The sequence below is a fragment of the Marmota marmota genome, unplaced genomic scaffold, assembly GCF_001458135.2.
Source record: "Marmota marmota marmota unplaced genomic scaffold, marMar, whole genome shotgun sequence".
NCBI lineage: Eukaryota > Metazoa > Chordata > Mammalia > Rodentia > Sciuridae > Marmota > Marmota marmota.
The window spans coordinates 29,868,433-29,886,245 of NW_025999842.1; the positions used below are offsets into that span (position 1 = coordinate 29,868,433).

At 39.4% G+C, this 17,813-nt stretch overlaps 1 protein-coding gene across 7 annotated transcripts; it reads left to right on the plus strand.

The window, feature by feature from the left end:
• Positions 1–2,240: 2,240 nt before the first annotated feature.
• Positions 2,241–10,614, plus strand: Gtf3c6 (general transcription factor IIIC subunit 6). 7 transcript variants are annotated; one of them, XM_015500170.2, is made up of 6 exons: positions 2,241–2,620; positions 2,986–3,066; positions 3,619–3,682; positions 4,022–4,066; positions 6,887–7,000; positions 10,200–10,614. In XM_015500170.2, exons 1-6 carry the CDS (start codon positions 2,564–2,566, stop codon positions 10,496–10,498), a joined length of 660 nt encoding a protein of 219 aa, XP_015355656.1. In that variant the 5' UTR covers positions 2,241–2,563; the 3' UTR covers positions 10,499–10,614. The 7 variants fall into 7 exon arrangements, with proteins under 7 accessions (XP_015355656.1, XP_015355651.1, XP_048644477.1 ...); XM_015500165.2 differs by having other exon boundaries at positions 2,435–2,620; positions 2,983–3,066; XM_048788520.1 differs by lacking the exon at positions 2,241–2,620 and adding an exon at positions 2,648–2,663 and having other exon boundaries at positions 2,983–3,066.
• The last annotated feature ends 7,199 nt before the right edge of the window (positions 10,615–17,813 follow it).

Sequence of the window (17,813 nt, forward strand, 5' to 3'; positions counted from 1 at the left end):
TTGCCTTGCATGCACAAGGCCCTGGGTTCACAGCCAAAAAACAAAAAACAAAAACAAAACAAACAAATCAGGACAGATTCATAAACTAATCACCCAGGCATCACAAATTTAGGGAGAAAGCAGCCCAGGGCTAGTTCTCTTGGGAGGAGACTTGGGCATAGTTCTCTTGGTTTTTCCCTTCTGTAGAACTATTAGCTTCAATCTTCTTTGATTCTCTTATTCATCCCCTATTAACCCTCCTCATTAATTTCATCTCTTCCTATCTAAAGGGCATCAACCTCCAGACGTCCCAAAGGCTTGCTGGGGATTATCAATGTGTTGTGTCTGAGGCCCTGCTGCTATCATCAGCTGTATTAGATCATGTGAGATGAAGATTCCAGTAGTGCTCACCTGCCATCAAATGTCTCCTCTTAAGCTAAAGCAAAAGCCCCCAAATTCCCTATCCTGACCACTTGGTAGCAAGGAACCAGACTCTGAAAAAATTGTTGCCCCTGACTAGCAGGAAGCAGTCAAACAGGTGATCTGTTGCCCCAAATCTTTTTTTTTTTTTTTTAATATTTATTTTTTTAATTTTCGGCAGACACAATATCTTTATTTGTATGTGGTGCTGAGGATCGAACCCAGGCCGCACGCATGGCAGGCGAGCGCGCTACCGCTTGAGCCACATCCCCAGCCCTGTTGCCCCAAATCTTAAGGGTTTCAGAATTCTGAGTCCTTGAGGGACTCAGAATGTTAGAGTAGGCAGGTAGACAAAGATATAAGCAGGGGGATGGGAAGAGAAAGAATAGGGCTCAACCATCATTTTTTTTTTTTTGTACTGAGAATTAAACCCAGGGAAACTTTACCACTGAGTTACATCCCTATCCCTTTTTAAAATTTTTTATTTTGAGACAGGGTTTAAGTTGCTTAGTACCTGAGCAGCTGGAATTATAGGCATGTACCATCATGTCCAGCAGTTCTCCATTTTTTTAAACTATGAAATCTTACTCACTTAGCCAGGCACAGCAGTTGGGGAGACTGAAGCAGGAGAGTTAAAAGTTATAGACCAGTTTCAGCAACTTAGCCAGGCCTTGTCTCAAAATTGAAAAACAAAAAGCTAAAAGAACCTCTTCATTCATTTAATTGGGCAATGGGTGAAAATATATTTATAAGGTTGTTTCCTAAAGTGTCCTTTACACCTACAAACTTGTAAAATAGCCTAAATATTAAAAAAAAAAAAGGAAGGATTAAGTTATGACATAGTCACACAAACTATCCAGTTACTAAAATTATGTAGATAAATAATAATCAGAGAAAAGAGAAAAACCACCATGATGTATAGTGACAAAAGCAAGTTAAAAAGTTGTAGGGCTGGAGATGTAGTTCAGTGGTACAGAACTTGCCCAGCATGCCGATGGTTTGAAATTTGTACCATTTAGACTTGTATATGAAGACATAAGTATAGGGGCTGGGGTTGTGGCTCAGTGGTAGAGCGCTTGCCTAGCTTGTGTGAGGCACTGGGTATGATTCTCAGCACCACATATAAATAAATAAATAATAAAGGTCCATCAATAACTAGGAAAAAAAAAGGCTAGAAAGAAATATATTTTAACTTTTTTTTTTTTTTTTTTTTTTAAAGCATACTACTAAGCCAAGCGTGGTGGCACATGCATGTGTCCCCAACTACTCAGGAGGGAGCAGGAGGATCATAACATACTCGAGGCCAGCTTGGGCCATTTAGTGGGACCCTGCCTCAAATTAAGAGTGGGGGGAATAGCGGGGACCCTGGGGATTAGTTCAGTAATAGAGCACTTCCTGGGCATGTACCATTGTCCTGGGTTCAATGGTGGGGGGAGGTTCTCTTTATATGCTCTTAACAATTTGATGCACTTGATGGACCTACTTATGTAACTCTTGTAGGGCCTATGCTCTTGCAGGCTTGAAATCCAACTCCTAGTTCGATCCTCAGCACCACATACAAACAAAGATATTGTGTCTGCCTAAAACTAAATATTAAAAAAAAATTCTCTCTCTAAAAAAAAAAAAGAAAGAAAAGAAATCCAACTCCTATTTTTCATAGCGTCTAAGTCGGTGCTTTTCACGCAGCAGGAACTTAATACCTGTTAAACTGAATGTGCCTTTAACTTGGGTCCGGGGGACCCTGTATTGAGTATTAGCGATTACACAACATTCAGAATTTCTTTCCAAGAAACGTACAGGTGAGTGAACAAGAGGCTTTGTGCACTTCCACGCACACCCTGGTTTCCTTGCTTCATCTTCTTTCTCCCCTCTGCCTCGCCAGCTGGGTCAGGAGCCCGAGGGTTCCCAGCCCCAAGGGTGCCTGCACAGCCCAGAGAGCTCCGCGGTGGACGCCAGGACGCCGTACAGCTGCTGTGAGAAACGCGGCGAGGCGGGGCCTGCGCGCACGTGGGTTTGCGCGCTCTGAGCGCCGGCAGCCGGCCTTCCGGCGGCGGCCTCCATCTCGCGTTCTGGCCGGCGAGGCCCACGGGAGCTGCTGCCCGTACTCAAGATGGCGGCGCCGGGATTGCTTGTCTTATGACCCAGGCGCGGAGGTCTAAGGCTCATGGCAGCGGTCGAGCAGCCGACCCGGGAGGACAGAGAGGAGGAAGAGGATGAGGCAGTAAGCACTCTGTCGGAAGCCTGCACCGCAGTCGCAGTGATGGGTGTGCGGGCTGGGGGTGGGAAGGGCTCAGGGATGCCGTAGGCGGGAGGGAGGCCCCCTGGCGCCTGGGCCGCTTCCCGGTCCCTGGCGCGCAGAGCTGGGGAGCGTGTGGTCTCAGTCTTGATTGCCCCACCACAGTAAGAATGCAGAAGTGCTGGGAAGGTTCCTTAGGTAACGTCGCTTGCATCCTCTCATTGAAAACCGGACCCAGTTTCCACAAAGGTGGACGGACTCATTACAATGGGAATTTTTGGCTTTTTATGTTTATTGCCTCTTCCTGCTCGCTCACATGCTAGCCAGCTAACTCTTCTTTCTTCCAGCAGGAGCAGTTTGTTCTAGTTGAATTATCGGGAATCATCGATTCAGACTTTCTCTCAAAATGTGAGAATAAATGCAAGATTTTGGTGAGTCTTCTAGAATTGGGGGATTGTTACAGATTTTCTTAAAACAAAAATTACTGGTGAATGTCTGCAATCCAGCTACTCTGGAGGCTGAGGCAGGAGAATTGCAAGTTTCAGGTCAGACTGGGTAATTTGAAACAAAGGACTTCTAAGACATCACATGTTGTAGATTTGAACTATGATATCTTAAATTATTACCTGTTTTTTTTCCTCCATGCACTTCTGGGGATGGAACCGAGAGCCTTGAGCATGCTAAGCACACCTCTTCCACCAAGCTATATCATGCGCTCTTATCCCTTTACCTTAAAATCCCTGGAATACTTCTCCCAAAACTTTGTGTTCTTATCGTTGATTGAAGTAGACCTTGCTACTTGGGTATTAATTAAGTAGTCTTCAGGTTGGAGCTCCTGGGATGAGAGCAGTGCTTATCTTGGGCTTCCTAGAGCAAGTTACTCTTTAGTTTCCCAGTTTGGAAAATCATTTTCCTTGGTAGCGAGGTCACACATTGAAGGCTTGTTCTTTGGATGATATTTATGATCCTTTATTCTGTTGTAGGGAATCGACACTGAAAGGCCCATTATGCAATTGGATAGCTATGTCTTTGCTGGGGAATATGAAGGTAAGAAGATGTCAGATCAAATTCCTTTTTATGGGGCTGGGGTTATGGCTCTGTTAGAGGCTCCTGAGAGGAGATAGGTTGGAGCCTCAGCACCACATAAAAATAAATAAAATAAAGGTATTGTGTCATGATTTTTTAAATTCCTTTTATATATATCTTCCAGAAAAAGTAGCTTTTTCAAAAAAAAAATTTTTATTAGTTGTTAATTTATTTATATATATCTGGTGCTGAGAATGGAACCCAGTGCCTTACATATCCTAGGCAAGTGCTCAACCACTGAGACAAAACCCCACCCCTCTCTGTTATTCCTTAACAATTTGTCTTTGATTTTTTCTGCAGATACTCTTGGAACATGTGTTATATTTGAAGAAAATGCTGAACATGGTAAGTAATTACTATGTAAGTGAAACTGATTCTTTTTTTTTTTTTTGCCCTCTGGGGTTTGAAACCAGCCAGGGCATTTTTATCACTGAGCTACATCCCCAATCCTTTTTTTTTATATTTATTTTTTAGTTGTAGTTAGACACAATACCCTCATTCATTTATTTTTATGTGGTGCTGAGGATTGAACCCAGGGCCTCATACGTGCTAGGCAAGCGCTCTATACTGCTAAGCATAACCAGCCCCCGAGTCCTTTTTATTTTTTATTTTGAGACTACAGGGTCTTCCTAAGTTACTGAGACCTCTAATGTGATCCTCCTGCCTCAGCCTCCCAAGTTACTCAGTTTATAGCCCTGGCTCCTGTAATTTAACCCCTAGTTAAATTGTTTGTTTGTTTCATCTACATTATTTGTAACAAGCTGGGTTTGGTGGTGCATTCCTGTAATCCCAGCAGCTTAGAGGCTGAGGCAGGATGATCTCAAGTTCAAAGCCAGCCTCAGCAACTTAGGGAGACCCTGAGCAACTTAGCAAGACCATGTCTCAAAATAAAAAATAACATGAACTGGGGATGTGGCTCAGTGGTTAAGTGCCCCTGGATTCAATCCTTGGAACCAAAATAAAATAAACAAATAATTTGTAACATACCATATATAGTAAGTTTTAAAATTAAACATCTCATATGCCTAATTTTTTAGCTGCATCATATTCTATCATTTGCCAGGCTGACTCAGATTATAGTTAAAAAACATTCTTGTATACCCCTTTCCAAACTTATTCTTTTTTTCTTTTTTTAATTATTTTTTAGTTACTGGTGGACCTGTATTTTATTTATTTATATGCAGTGCTGAGAATCAAACGCAGTGCCTCACACGTTAGGCAAGCACTCTGCCACTGAGCTACAACCCCAGCCTCCCAAACTTATTCTTTTCTCTTGTCTTCAGAAGTAATTTCCTGAATTTGCTGTTTATCTTTCCTATATTTAGTTCTATGTTACATATGTATGCGTCTACATACAATAAATAGCACTGTTTTATATATTTTCAAACTTGACCTGGGGTATAACTCAGTGGGAAAGCATTGCCTAGCAGGTGCAAGGCCCTTAGTTTGATTTCCCAGGCACTGAAAAGCAAAAAACAAAAAATTTATATAACATGCTAGGACCAGGTGTGGTACACACCTATAATCCTAGCAACTCTAGAGACTGAGGTAGGAGAATCCCAAGTTTGAGGCAGGCTTCAGCAACTTAGCAAGATCCTAACCTACTTAATGATACCCTAGCCCAAAATAAAAAGGGCTGGAGATGTGATTTAGTGATTAAGTGCAGCTGGGTTCAATCTCTGGTGCCAGTTAAATAAATAAATAAACAATGACGCACACTATACAAATAATTCTGTAACTTTTTTCTCATTTTAGGATTGAGATATGTTTTAGGATTCTACTTCTTAATATATACATAGTGCTAATTTATCTCTTTTCCTTGCTGCTTAGTATTTTGTGACTGTATCACAGTTTATTCTTTATTTCTTTTCCATTTTACTGCTACTATAAATGGAAACTGATATTATCCTTTTTGTTGTTGTTTCTAGTATTGGGGATTGAGCCCAGGGATGTTTTACCTTTGAGCTACATCCACAACCCTTTTGAGACAGAGTCTTGCAAAGTTGCTTAGGGCCTTGCTTATTTGCTGAATTAGCCTCAAATTTGGAATCCTCTTGCCTCAGGTTGCTGGGATTATAGATATTTACCACCTTGCCTAGTTTGATAATACACTTTAGATAACATGGTGATATGTTTTATTTTCTCACTATAAAAATGCTCCTAGCTGGGTGAGATGGCACACACCTATAGTTCCAAATATCCCCCAGTTGCTCAGGAGGCTGAGGCAGGAGGATTGGAAGTTTGAGGCCAGCCTCAGCACCTTAGCAAGACCCTATCTCAAAACCCAAAAGGGTTGGGGATGTAGCTCAGTGGTTGAGCATGTCTGGGTTCAATCCCCAGTACCGCCCCCCCAAAAAAATAAAAAAAAAGAAAGGAAGAAAGAAGATTGATGAGTGTGTTGTCTTCAATTTTAGTTGAATCAAGTGTAATTACTGATTTGACCCCATATCAATAATTTCATTTTCAAATTGTTAAATATCACTAATACCAGTTTACACTCAAAGAGCAATATATAAGTTTTTCATTACTTCACATCTCTGGCTCAGAGCCTCCTCCTTCTGCCTAGATGCACATGATTCTAGCAGCGATTGTCAGCAATTTTTTTTTTTTCCTGAGCCTTCTTTTATAAATGGAAGTGTGGGGGGGTGTTGGGGTTGTGGCTCAGCGGTAAAGGGTTCGCCTCACATGTGCAAGGCCCTGGGTTCAATCCTCAGCACCACATAAAAATAAATTAAAAAATAAATGTATTAAAAAAAAATGTCCTCACTCCAACCTCTGGTATCAAGTAATAATGGTCTAGCACTAAATATTTTAAGTGCTAGAATTATAGATCCCATTACTCTACGGCCAAATTCCTGACCTCAATTTCCCATTTTAGGATTTGAGCCTATGAGGTCTATGACTCTAATTTCACTCACAGCTTTGCATTTCTCTCCCTTGTAGGTGTGTATTGTTTTTGAATCTAGTCAGGGTCTTCAAGTGGTAGTGTTTTACCTATCATTTCTCTGTGCTTGGAACAGGAGAGATAAATTGTACTTTGAACTTACTGTACCATGGTAATAGGAAGTAGTTTAGTCAAACTCCATAAACTGGAATTACTATGGCTTAGCATCATTATTTGCTGGTATCAAGCAGTGTAATAATTGAATTCATTTTATGTTCCAGTGGATGCAGAAGGCAATAATAAAACACTGCTAAAATACAAATGCCATACAATGAAGAAACTCAGCATGACAAGAACTCTTCTGACAGAGAAGAAGGAAGGAGAAGAAAACATAGGTTAGTTCACTTAATTCTCTGAACAGAGGTGCTGTAGTATTATATCCTATAATGACACATTGCTAGCTGAATGGGGTGGCAGACACCTGAATCTCTGACTTTAAAAGCTGAGGCAGGAGGATTGCAAATTGAAGCCAGTCTCAGCAAACTAGTGAGACCCTGTCTCAAAATAAAGAGGAAAGACGCTGGGAATGTAACTGTGAAAAGATGGAAGCAGAGTACTTGCCTAGCATGCATGAGACCCTGGGTTCAATTTCCAGGACTACAAAAACAAAAACAAAACATGTTGCTGCCAGGATATTCCCTGTACTCTGTAGTAATAACTGTATGTAATATGTTCAGTTTTATCTTATTTATTTTTTAGTCCTGGGGTTTGAGCTCAGGGGCATTTTTACCACTGAGTCATATCCCCATTCCTTTTTCCTTTTTATTTTGAGACAGGGTCTTGCTAAGTTGCTGAGGCGGCATCAAACTTGGCAATCCTCCTGCCTCAGCCTCTTAAGTCACTAAGATTTCAGCCATGTGCCTCAGAGCCCCACTGTAATGAGCCTGTTTACAAGCCAATATCAGTGAAACCTAAAAATTAATAGATGTTCATTTGGGTTAGGGGTGTATCTCAATAGTAGAGTGCTTGTCTAGCATGTGTATAGATAGGCCCTGCAGGCTGGGGATATAGCTCAGTTGGCAAAGTGCTTGTCTTGCAAGCACAAGGCCCTGGGTTCAATCCCCAGCACCAAAAAATAAAAATAAATAAAAATAGATAGGCCCTGCATTCAATCTCTAGCATCACAAGAAATAATGAGTAAAATTGAGAATGCTGCATGAAAAGTACCAAACAGATTTAAAATTCAGCCCAACTTGAATATAGGTGAGGAAAGAAACTAAGAAGTTTGCCAAGCAATGTTATACGATTTCCAGTCCTTAGGGAATTCAGCAGTGTTTCTCTCTTTGTCTGTTTCTCTCTGTGTGTCTGCTTCTTTCCATCTCTTCACAAAAAGCCAGCTTGAAAATGGAGTAGTTATGCTAGTGTTTGGCATTTCCAAGGTGTAAATGCAGGGCATCCCCTGGGAACTTGGCAGAAGAAGCAACCTTCCCCAACAAGCTCACAGTTGGAGGAAGTTGGCTTTATATGCAGGCGAAACTATAGGACAATAATTGTTCATCCTGAGTGTAGTTCTTAGCATCCATTTAGTCTTTTCTAATTGTTGACATCACAGAGACTGTAGAGCAGAGTGTCTTGCCCCATGTTTGTGGAGCTTAACACATAATCACTTCATGGTTTAAAACTTCATTGTTCAACAACATTTGATATTCTAGTCAATTAGATGCTACTCACATGGCTTATTAGATTTATTGTTTTAGGCAAGAAATAAATATTTGAAGATATATCGATCATATAGAAAGTAAGTGCACCACCCTATACACAATTACTTAGAAACCTTTGTTCTTATTGTGTATATCCCCAAACTATTCCTTTTTCATGTGTCTTGTTAAAAATAATAGGAAGAAAGTGGTAGGTTCAAGAATGAGCTTGAAAGGGAAAGACATATCATAAGCTTAGCTATTATTTATATTTTCTTATTAAAGGAAATTCAGAATTTCTTCTCATGGTATTCACTATTAGATTATTAATCTAGTTATTTGGGAAGATATGGATGTTATGTTCAGTCAAATAATATGGATGTTCAGTCTGTACTCTCTCAATTGCTGCATAACAAATACCCCTAAATTTGATGGCTTAAAGCAACAAAACTAGTATCTTACATTCAGGAATCAGGAATTTAGGAAGAATAGAGGTAGGTGGTTCTGATTTAGGGACTTCCTGTGATTTTGCAGATATCTAATGGAATTCAGTGGATTCTTAAAGGACAAGAGGGGGAAAGAAAATGACTGGTATTATTGGAACAGACTTTGATTGTGGGGGCTTAATTGAGAGTTGAGGGCTTTGCCTATGAGTGTGGAAAAGAGCAGAATTGGTTTCAAGGTGATTTTTTTGTTTGAGACCTTTCTTATTTCATTCACAATTGAATGTTCCAACTCATAAAATTATGAGAATGATGCATTCTACTGTCATGTATAACTAATTAAACAAATTAAAAAATAAGAAATGAGAATGAGAGGGGTTGGGAGTGTAGCTCACTGATAGCATGTGTTTAGCATATACAAGGCTGTTGGTTCAATCCCTAGCACCCAACTCCACCACAACAAAGAAAGGAAGAAAGAGGGAGGGGAAAGGAAAGAGAAAATGATATGAAAGTCCTGACTTGGAAGGTAATATAGTAATATCATATATTAAAATTGGAGGGAAGTAACCGTTTTCTTTAAGGCATGAGAAGCCAGTGAGAACTTAGTTTCTCAGAATGAGTCAAGAATTTAACTGGAGTGGCTGGGGTTATGGCTCAGTGGTAGTGTGCTCTCCTAGCACATGTGAGGCACATAAAATGAAATAAAGATATTGTGTCCACAATATCTTTATATCAGCACCACATAAAAATGAAATAAAGAGGGCTGGGGATGTGGCTCAATCGGTAGCGCGCTTGCCTGGCATGCGTGCGGCCCGGGTTCGATTCTCAGCACCACATACAAACAAAGATGTTGTGTTCGCCGGAAACTAAAAAAAGTAAATAAATATTAAAAAATTCAAAAAAATATATTTAAAAAAAAAAAATGAAATAAAGATATTGTGTCCACCTACAACTAAAAAATAAATAAAAAAGGAAGAAAAAAGAAACTCTTTAAAAAAAAAAAAGAGGGGCTGGGATGTGGCTCAAGCGGTAGCGCGCTCGTCTGGCATGCGTGCGGCCCGGGTTCGATCCTCAGCACCACATACAAACAAAGATGTTGTGTCCGCCAAATACTAAAAAAATAAATATTAAAAAAAAATTCTCTCTCTCTCTACCTCTATCTCTCTCACTCTCTCTTTAAAAAAAAAAAAAAAAAAAAAAGAATTTAACTGGAAAAGAGGCATGGAACAGTAATGGAAGTTAATTGCTTATAGTGATTGTGATGATACATACTCCATTCCAAGGCCTTCATGGAAAATGAAAATTATATAATTATTTTATTGATATTTATATTTGGTTTATTTTGGAGTTTTGCTTTGACATATTCATTGGTTGAAAATTTAAAGAAAAATGGACAACTAAAATTTCTTTCTCATGTTTCTTTCTTGTCCTGTCCCCTATCCCCGCCTAATTAGGTGGAGTAGAATGGCTACAAATGAAGGATAATGATTTCTCCTACAGACCTAACATGATTTGTAGCTTCCTACATGAAAATGAAGATGAAGGTGTAGCTGCAGCCTCAGATAAACCTTTGGAATTGGAAGAGCGGGAGATTCAAATGAAAGACAGTTCAAACCTGATCTATGAACAGGAGAAATCACTGCATTTGGAAACAGAGGAGTCAAGTCCTCTTGTTGATATCCCTTCTTCTGAGATGGAAGGTTCTGTTTTTACGGAAACTCAAGGTGCTCCCTTGGAAATCACTCCTAGATGAAATGATTTTCATATTGTTTTTGTTGGCCATACATTTCCAGTTATAGCACAATTTTAATATACCATAATCATTCAGGACCAGACATAAATTAAATTTTTTAAGTATGGTTTAAATGATTGTAGGGTCATTTCTCTTTTATTTTGATGAGTACATTAAACTGGGAGTTTACCAAAGTAAGAAAAAATTTTCTATAGCAGCTATCACAAATTACTATAAACTTAGTGACTTAAAACACAAATGTACTGTCTTGTAGTTTTATAATTCAGAAGTTTGACACTGTCTCAGCCTAGCCAAAATGTAAATGTTGGCAGGTCTGTGTGTTCCTTTCTGGAGGCTGGGATGAGGATGAATCCATTCGCTCGTTCATTTGTTGGTAAAATTCAGTTTTTTGTAGATAAAGTATTGAGGTCCCATTTCTTTGCTATTTGTCAGATAAAGGCCATTTCTAGAGACCACCATATTCCTTGGCTCATGGTCCCCTTGTCTTCAGAGTTGGTGTGTGCCACCACACCTGGCTTCTACTTCCACTTTTAAAGTACTATTTAATTACAGTGGGCCCACCTGGATAATTTCCCTCTTTAATTTGAATCTATATCTGGGTGCGGTGGTGTATGTCTAATCCCAGCAAATTAGGATGCTGAGGCAGGAGGATTATAAATTCAAGGCCAGCCTCAGTAACTTAATGAAATCCTAAGCAATTTAGCAAGCACCTATCTCAAAACATAAAAGGATTGGGGATCTAGTTCAATGGTAAAGTGCCGGGGTTCAATCCCTACTACCAAAAAAATAAATTACATTGAAGTCCCTTTTTTGCCATGTAATTTAATATACACAGGAATAGAACCATTAGGATATTGTAATCTTTGGGATCCATTTTCAGTTTACTATAATATTTTATCTAAGAACTGAAAAAAAAATTTAAGTGCTTAAGGATAAGGGCATAATTCCTAATATTACAACTATAATTTCACTCCTTTTCCACTTGAGAAAGTTTATTGGAATTCAATCATAATAGTCATCTTTATTATAACAGTAACCTAGATTTGCTCCACTCTATAATTTTTTTTTTTTTAATGTAAATATTTAGTGCTGGGAAGCAAAATTAGAATCTTGGGCATACTCTACCACTGATCTATACCACCAGCCCTCCCATTTAAAGTAAATTATTCACAAACTTTGATACTTTGTTATAGACTGGCTGTATGGAATTGCCAATATTTGATTGTTTCTGACTATGAACCCTGAAATTTGATGCATGTATCCTATTACTAATAAGTTAAAACACACTTCATATTAATTACATGTTACAATTGATAGAAATATAACAAGGAGACTGCTAATTGCCTGAGCCATTATCTCTCTACCCCCTTTGTGTGTGTGTTGCTGAGATTGAACTCAGGGCTTTGTACATCCTAGGTAAGTGCACTATCACTTGCTGTATTTACCACCACCACCTTTTTTTTTAAGTTGTAGTTGGACATAATACCTTCATTATTTTTTTTTATTATTGTTTTTTATGTGGTGATGAGGATTGAACCCAGCAACTTCCACATACTAGGTGAACGCTCTACTACTGAGCCACAACCCCAGCCCCCCCTCCTTTTTTTTTTTTAAATTAGTTATACATGACAGTAGAATGCATTTATGCACTATGGTATATCATACATAGATGGAATATAATTTCTCATTTTTCTGAGTGTACATGTTGTAGAATCACATTGGTCATGCAGTCACATAATACATAAAGTAATAATGTCTGTTTCATTCATAACTATCCTTTCTACACCTACATCCCCTCCCATACCCTCCTATTACTTCCCTCTACCTAATCTAAGGTAACTCTATTCTTCTTTAGTGTCCCACCCCCCCTTATTGTGAATTAACATCCACATATTAGAGAAAACATTCTGCCTTTGGTTTATGTCCTTTGGATATAAACCGAGGAGTGGGATAGCTGGGTCAAATCTCGGTTCCATTCCAAGTGACCCTTTTTTATTTTGTTTGGAAACACGATCTTGCTAAATTACCCAGATTAGCCTCTGGAGTAACTGGGATTACAGGCTTCCTTTTTTACTTTGTAACAGAATCCCAGAATTTATTCAGGTTAACAAAGTCCCCGCTTCCTTTGCAGATACATGTAGTCATATGATCAAAGTTATGACCACTGACTTGGACGTGGAAGTGTTCAGTGATGCTACAACTGAAAGGCGTAAAGGAAAGTGTGTAGGTTTATCTTTCTCTTCTTGCTGAAACATGGGTATGGGGGCATGAGCCCCAGCAGAGTTCTTGGGTTTTAAGGTAACCTTGGAAATAGAAGCCATTATGGGCAAAGAAACAAGATAGAAACTGGGATGGGGCTTGGTAGTGTACGCCTATAATTTCAGGGACTTGGGAGGTTGAGGCAGAAGGATCGTTGAGTTTGAGTCCAGTCTCAGCAACTTAGCATGGCCCTAAACAACTTGGACAGCCTCTGTCTCATAAAATAAAAAAGTATTAGGGATGTAGCTCAGTGGTAAAGTGCCCCTGGGTTCAATCCCCAGTACAAAAAAAAAAATAGAAATTGTATTCTGATAACTGTGGCACTGCACTTGACGAGTTTACTTGTCAGCACTCTTTGGATACTCACAAGGCAAAATAATAATGGAATGTCATCTGTAATACTTGGTAATATTATTTATAATTAAATGTGACTCCTTGGCTAGGGATTTAACTAAGTGATAGAGTGCCAAGTATGCAGAAGGCCCTGTATTTGACCCATAGCACTCCAAAAGAAAACAAAAAGACTGCTTATTGGTAAACTATATTGGGATAAGGAATACTGACAAGTGCTGTAAATGCCCACTGTAAAGCATGGACTTTGGGATTCCTTAATTGTGGTGTTTGTATTGCAGAGATCTTAAAGCTACACTTATGGTCTGTTTCTGACAGTCCATTTTCTGTTGCTATATGAAAATACCTGAGGTTTCAGGAGAGGCTGTCATTGCCAGCTTGGAAAGGTGTCTGTGTTTCTTTTTTTGGGTACTGGGTATTGAAACAGGGGGCACTTTACCACTGAGCTACATCCCAGCCCTTTTTATTTTTCATTTTGAGATAGGGTCTTGTAAGTTGCTTAGGGCCTCACTAAGTTGTTGAGATTGACCTCAAAATTGTGGTCCTTCTGCCTCAGCCTCCATTTGCTGGGATTATAGACATGAACCACTACACCCACCTCCAGCTGACTGCCTTTCTTGTTTTGTCCCTTCCTCCATATTTAAAGCTAGCAATATACTTTCAGTCTCTCACTATGACTTCAATGATCTCAGCTTCTGTTTTCACATTTTTTCTTTTCATTTTTTGGTGGTGGTAGGGGGATACTGGTGATTGGACCCAGGGGTACTCTACCACAGAGCTATAGCCCAGCCCTTTTAATTTTTTTATTTTGAGATCTTGCTTAGTTGATAAGGCTGGCCTGGAACTTGGAGTCCTCCTGCCTCAGTGTCCCCAAGTTACTGGGATTATAGGCATGTACCACAGTGCCCAGTTTCTTCTCTTGTATAAAGTCCTTTTGTAGTTGGATTAGGGCTCACCTAGTGTAATTTTTTTTTTTTTTTTTAACAATGCCTTTTATTTTTACGTGGTGCTGAGAATCCAACCGGGTCGCGCCCGTGCTAGGGGAGCACTCTACCGCTGAGCCACAATCCCAGCTAGTGTAATCTTCTTATGTAATTCTTAAATAACATCTGCAAGTGTGATATTCACTTAATTAACATATTCACAGTTTCTAGGGATTAGGATGTGAATGTTTTAAGAGGAATTTATTCTTAGACTACCACACTATCATATTTGAGGCTATCTTAGCCTTTTCACCACTGTGACCAAAAGACCTGACAATAACAATTAGAGGAGGAACAGTTTATTTGGCTCATGGCTTCAGAGGTCTCAGTCCATGAACAGCCAACTCCATAGCACTGGGCCCAAGGAGAGGCAAAGGATGGAGTGAGTGCAGGGGTGGAGTGACACTCAGAACATGGCAATCAGGAAACTGAGTTCCCACTCACCAGGAACAAAATATAAACCCCAAAGTCATTCCCAGTTGATCCATATCAGTGAATTAATGCACTGATTGGGTTCAAGTTCTCATAACCCAATCATTTTACTTCTAAATTTTCTTGCATTGTCTTGCACATGAACTTTTGAATACCGCATATCAAAATCATAACAGATGCTTAAATTGGGGAAACAAGATGAGCCATATGCCTGCCTCAGCATATTGCCTTGAGGGAGATTCCAAGTTACAGTGTAGGGAGGGGGAATCTAGATGGATCCTGGTGATTTTCCTGAGTTGAGGAGATGGAACAGGGATTCCAGAAAGACCAAGAGAGAGTTTACAGATCAGAATTCAGAAGAAAGAAAACTCCAGAGGTCTGCAAAAGGTTCTAGACTCCAGTAGAATTGATGACCTGTGTTTCAAAAACCACCAGAGCAGGGGAAAGGACCACATGAACAATCCCTGGAGCTTAACTAGAAAAACCTCCTAGTTCATGAGCATGGGATAGAACACTTAGAAGGGTTTTGTCTCAATAGTGAGATAAAATGAGCCTAAATATGGCTCTTTCCCCACCTAACAAAAGCTTAAAAACAAGACCTGAAAGGATCAAACTGTTTCCAAATAGTTGCATCTCAGAACACTTGAGAATGTTTTTTAACATTTCTAATACCCAATTAAATTCAAAATGTCTTAACATTCAATAAATACCAGGTTTAGGGGCTGGGAATGTGGCTCAAGTGGTAGCGCGCTCGCCTGGCATGCGTGCGGCCCGGGTTGGATCCTCAGCACCACATACAAACAAAGATGTTGTGTCTGCCAAAAACTAAAAAATAAATAAAAAAATTTAAAAAAGATTACAGATCAGGGCTGAGAATATAGCTTAGTCAGTAGAGTGATTATTAAAAAAAAATAAAGGGACTGGGGATGTGGCTCAAGCGGTAGCGCGCTCGCCTGGCATGCATGCGGCCCGGGTTCAATCCTCAGCACCACATACAAACAAAGATGTTGTGTCCGCCAAATACTAAAAAATAAATATTAAAATTCTCTCTCTCCCTCTCTCTCCCTCTCTCTTTAAAAAAAAAATAAAAAATAAAAATAAAAATAAATAAATACCAGGTATAGAAAGAAATAGATAAAACCCATAATGAGAAGAAAAGTCAATAATTCAAAATTGATCCAGATCTGAAAACTCAAGGTTGGGATCAATATTTGTATTTCTACAGTGCCTGGGACTTAGGATATTTGTTGACTTTTTATAAGAATGTAATCCTTTCAAGTGGCTTTGTGATTAAGGAAGTAAGTTGGAAGTTGATCAGGAAGAAAACCAAGTTGAGTACATATGAAAATATGTTTATGGTAAGCGTGGTGGTGATGGTGGCATAATTGAGGAAAAGTACATGATTGGGCCAGTTTGACCAATGAACTAAGATCAGTAGTTTTTCAGTTTTTGTTTTTCCAGGATTCCTTCCCTAGGCTTCTCTGCTGAAAACCAGGAAAATAGTTATTGCCAGAAAGGTAACCTGGCTTGCTTGTTTCATTGAAGATCAGAGAAAATGACCACGGTTAAATTTTAAGATTTCAAAGGAGGGACTTAAGGAAAGGGAAGTTTATTTTTCATACTGGGGATCGAACCTTACCACTGAGCCACATCCGCAGTTATTTTCAGTTTTTATTTTGGGACAGGGTCTTGCCAAGTTGTTAAGGCTAGCCTCAAACTTGCTATTCTCCTGCCTCAGCCTTCCAAGTGCTAGGATTACAAATGTGAAATTTAACTCAATTTTGACACTATCAACTTGGAATTAGTGTCACATTCCACAGGTAAGAGCTAAATCCTATAAGATTGTCTGCTGCCTCCTCATTTTTAAATACTAATCCAAGTGATAGACCCACAGGTTACCTACAACTTCTATCTGACTTGGATACCAATTGAATATTCCCATAGCCCCCTCTTCAATTTCAATCTTTTGCTTAAACAGCTCACAGAACTTGGAAAAATGACTTGGAAAAGTTTATGAGGTTTATTATAGAAGGACATAACTCAAAAACATCCAGATAGAACAGCTGTATAACAAGAAGGGATGTGGAACATCATTTCCTCTCCAGACCACTCTCCCATCATTTCTTACTCACCAAACCTTGTCCTTTGGGAGCTTTGTGGAGGCTTCATTAGTAGCCATGACAGACTAAATTGTTGAATATTGGCAATTAAGTCAGTTTTCAATCCCTGGAGGTCAGAGGGTGGGACTGAAAATTCCAACATTCTTGCTATCTGTTCTTGAGGTGGGGCCTTGGGGTCTTGCTATGTTGCCCAGGCTGGTCTTGAACTCAGCCTACTGAGTTGCTGGGATCAGTCATGCCATGCTCAGCTGTCTTGTTTTTAGTTTTTGTTTTGCTGTGGTGGGCATTGAGCCATAGGACTTACATGTGGCAAGCACTCTACCACTGAGCTACATTCTCAGTCCTGAAAGTTCCAAAATTTTTTTTAATATATATTTTTTATATAATTTTATTTTATTTATTTATTTTTATATGGTGCTGAGGATCGAACCCAGTGCCTTGCACGTGTGAGGCAAGCGCTACTGCTGAGTGACAACCCAAGCCTCAAAGTTCCAAACTTTTATTAATCATGTGATTATTCCCTTGGAAACCATTTCCTATCTTGAGGCTATCCAGGATTCCCCCAACCATCACTTACAGTATCTCAGCATACCAAAAGAAAAATTACTTCAGAGATTACAAGAATTTGGGAGGCTGAGTGTCAAGAAATGACTGAAACCAAATACATTATACCCATCTAAGTTCTTCTCACCTTATGACATCCAAACCCAAGTAAAGTCCTACTTTTAACTATGTCAGAAATAGCCACCAATCCAGAACAATCCCAGATTCCTTAGGCTCTCCATTGAATTCTGTCATATTTTGTTTGAATATCTTGTAGCAGACTTATTGTTTCTGGTGACTGCCATAGAGAATGACTCAACAAAAGAGATGCAAAACGGAACCAGACACCAAGATTTTATCCTGCTTTTATGTTTGGTTTGGTGCTGAGGATTGGTGCGCTTTGCGATTGAGCTACATCCCAGTTGTTGAGCGTACTACATCATTAACATAGATCAACACTGGGTTGGGGATGTGGCTCAAGAGGTAGCGTGCTCACCTGGCATGATGTGGCCCAGGTTCTATCCTCAGCACCACATACAAATAAAAAAATGTTGTGTCTGCCGAAAACTAAAAAAAACCAAAAAACATAGATCAACACTTTGTATCTTTCTATGATCTCAGAATTTA

Coding starts and splice junctions, on each gene's coding strand:
- Gtf3c6 (XM_015500165.2), top strand. CDS start 2,564: ATGGCAGCGGTCGAGCAGCCGACCCGGGAGGACAGAGAGGAGGAAGAG. Junction 3,683..4,021: donor CTTTGCTGGGGAATATGAAG/GTAAGAAGATGT, acceptor TTTTTTCTGCAG/ATACTCTTGGAACATGTGTT. Junction 4,067..6,886: donor TGAAGAAAATGCTGAACATG/GTAAGTAATTAC, acceptor TTTATGTTCCAG/TGGATGCAGAAGGCAATAAT.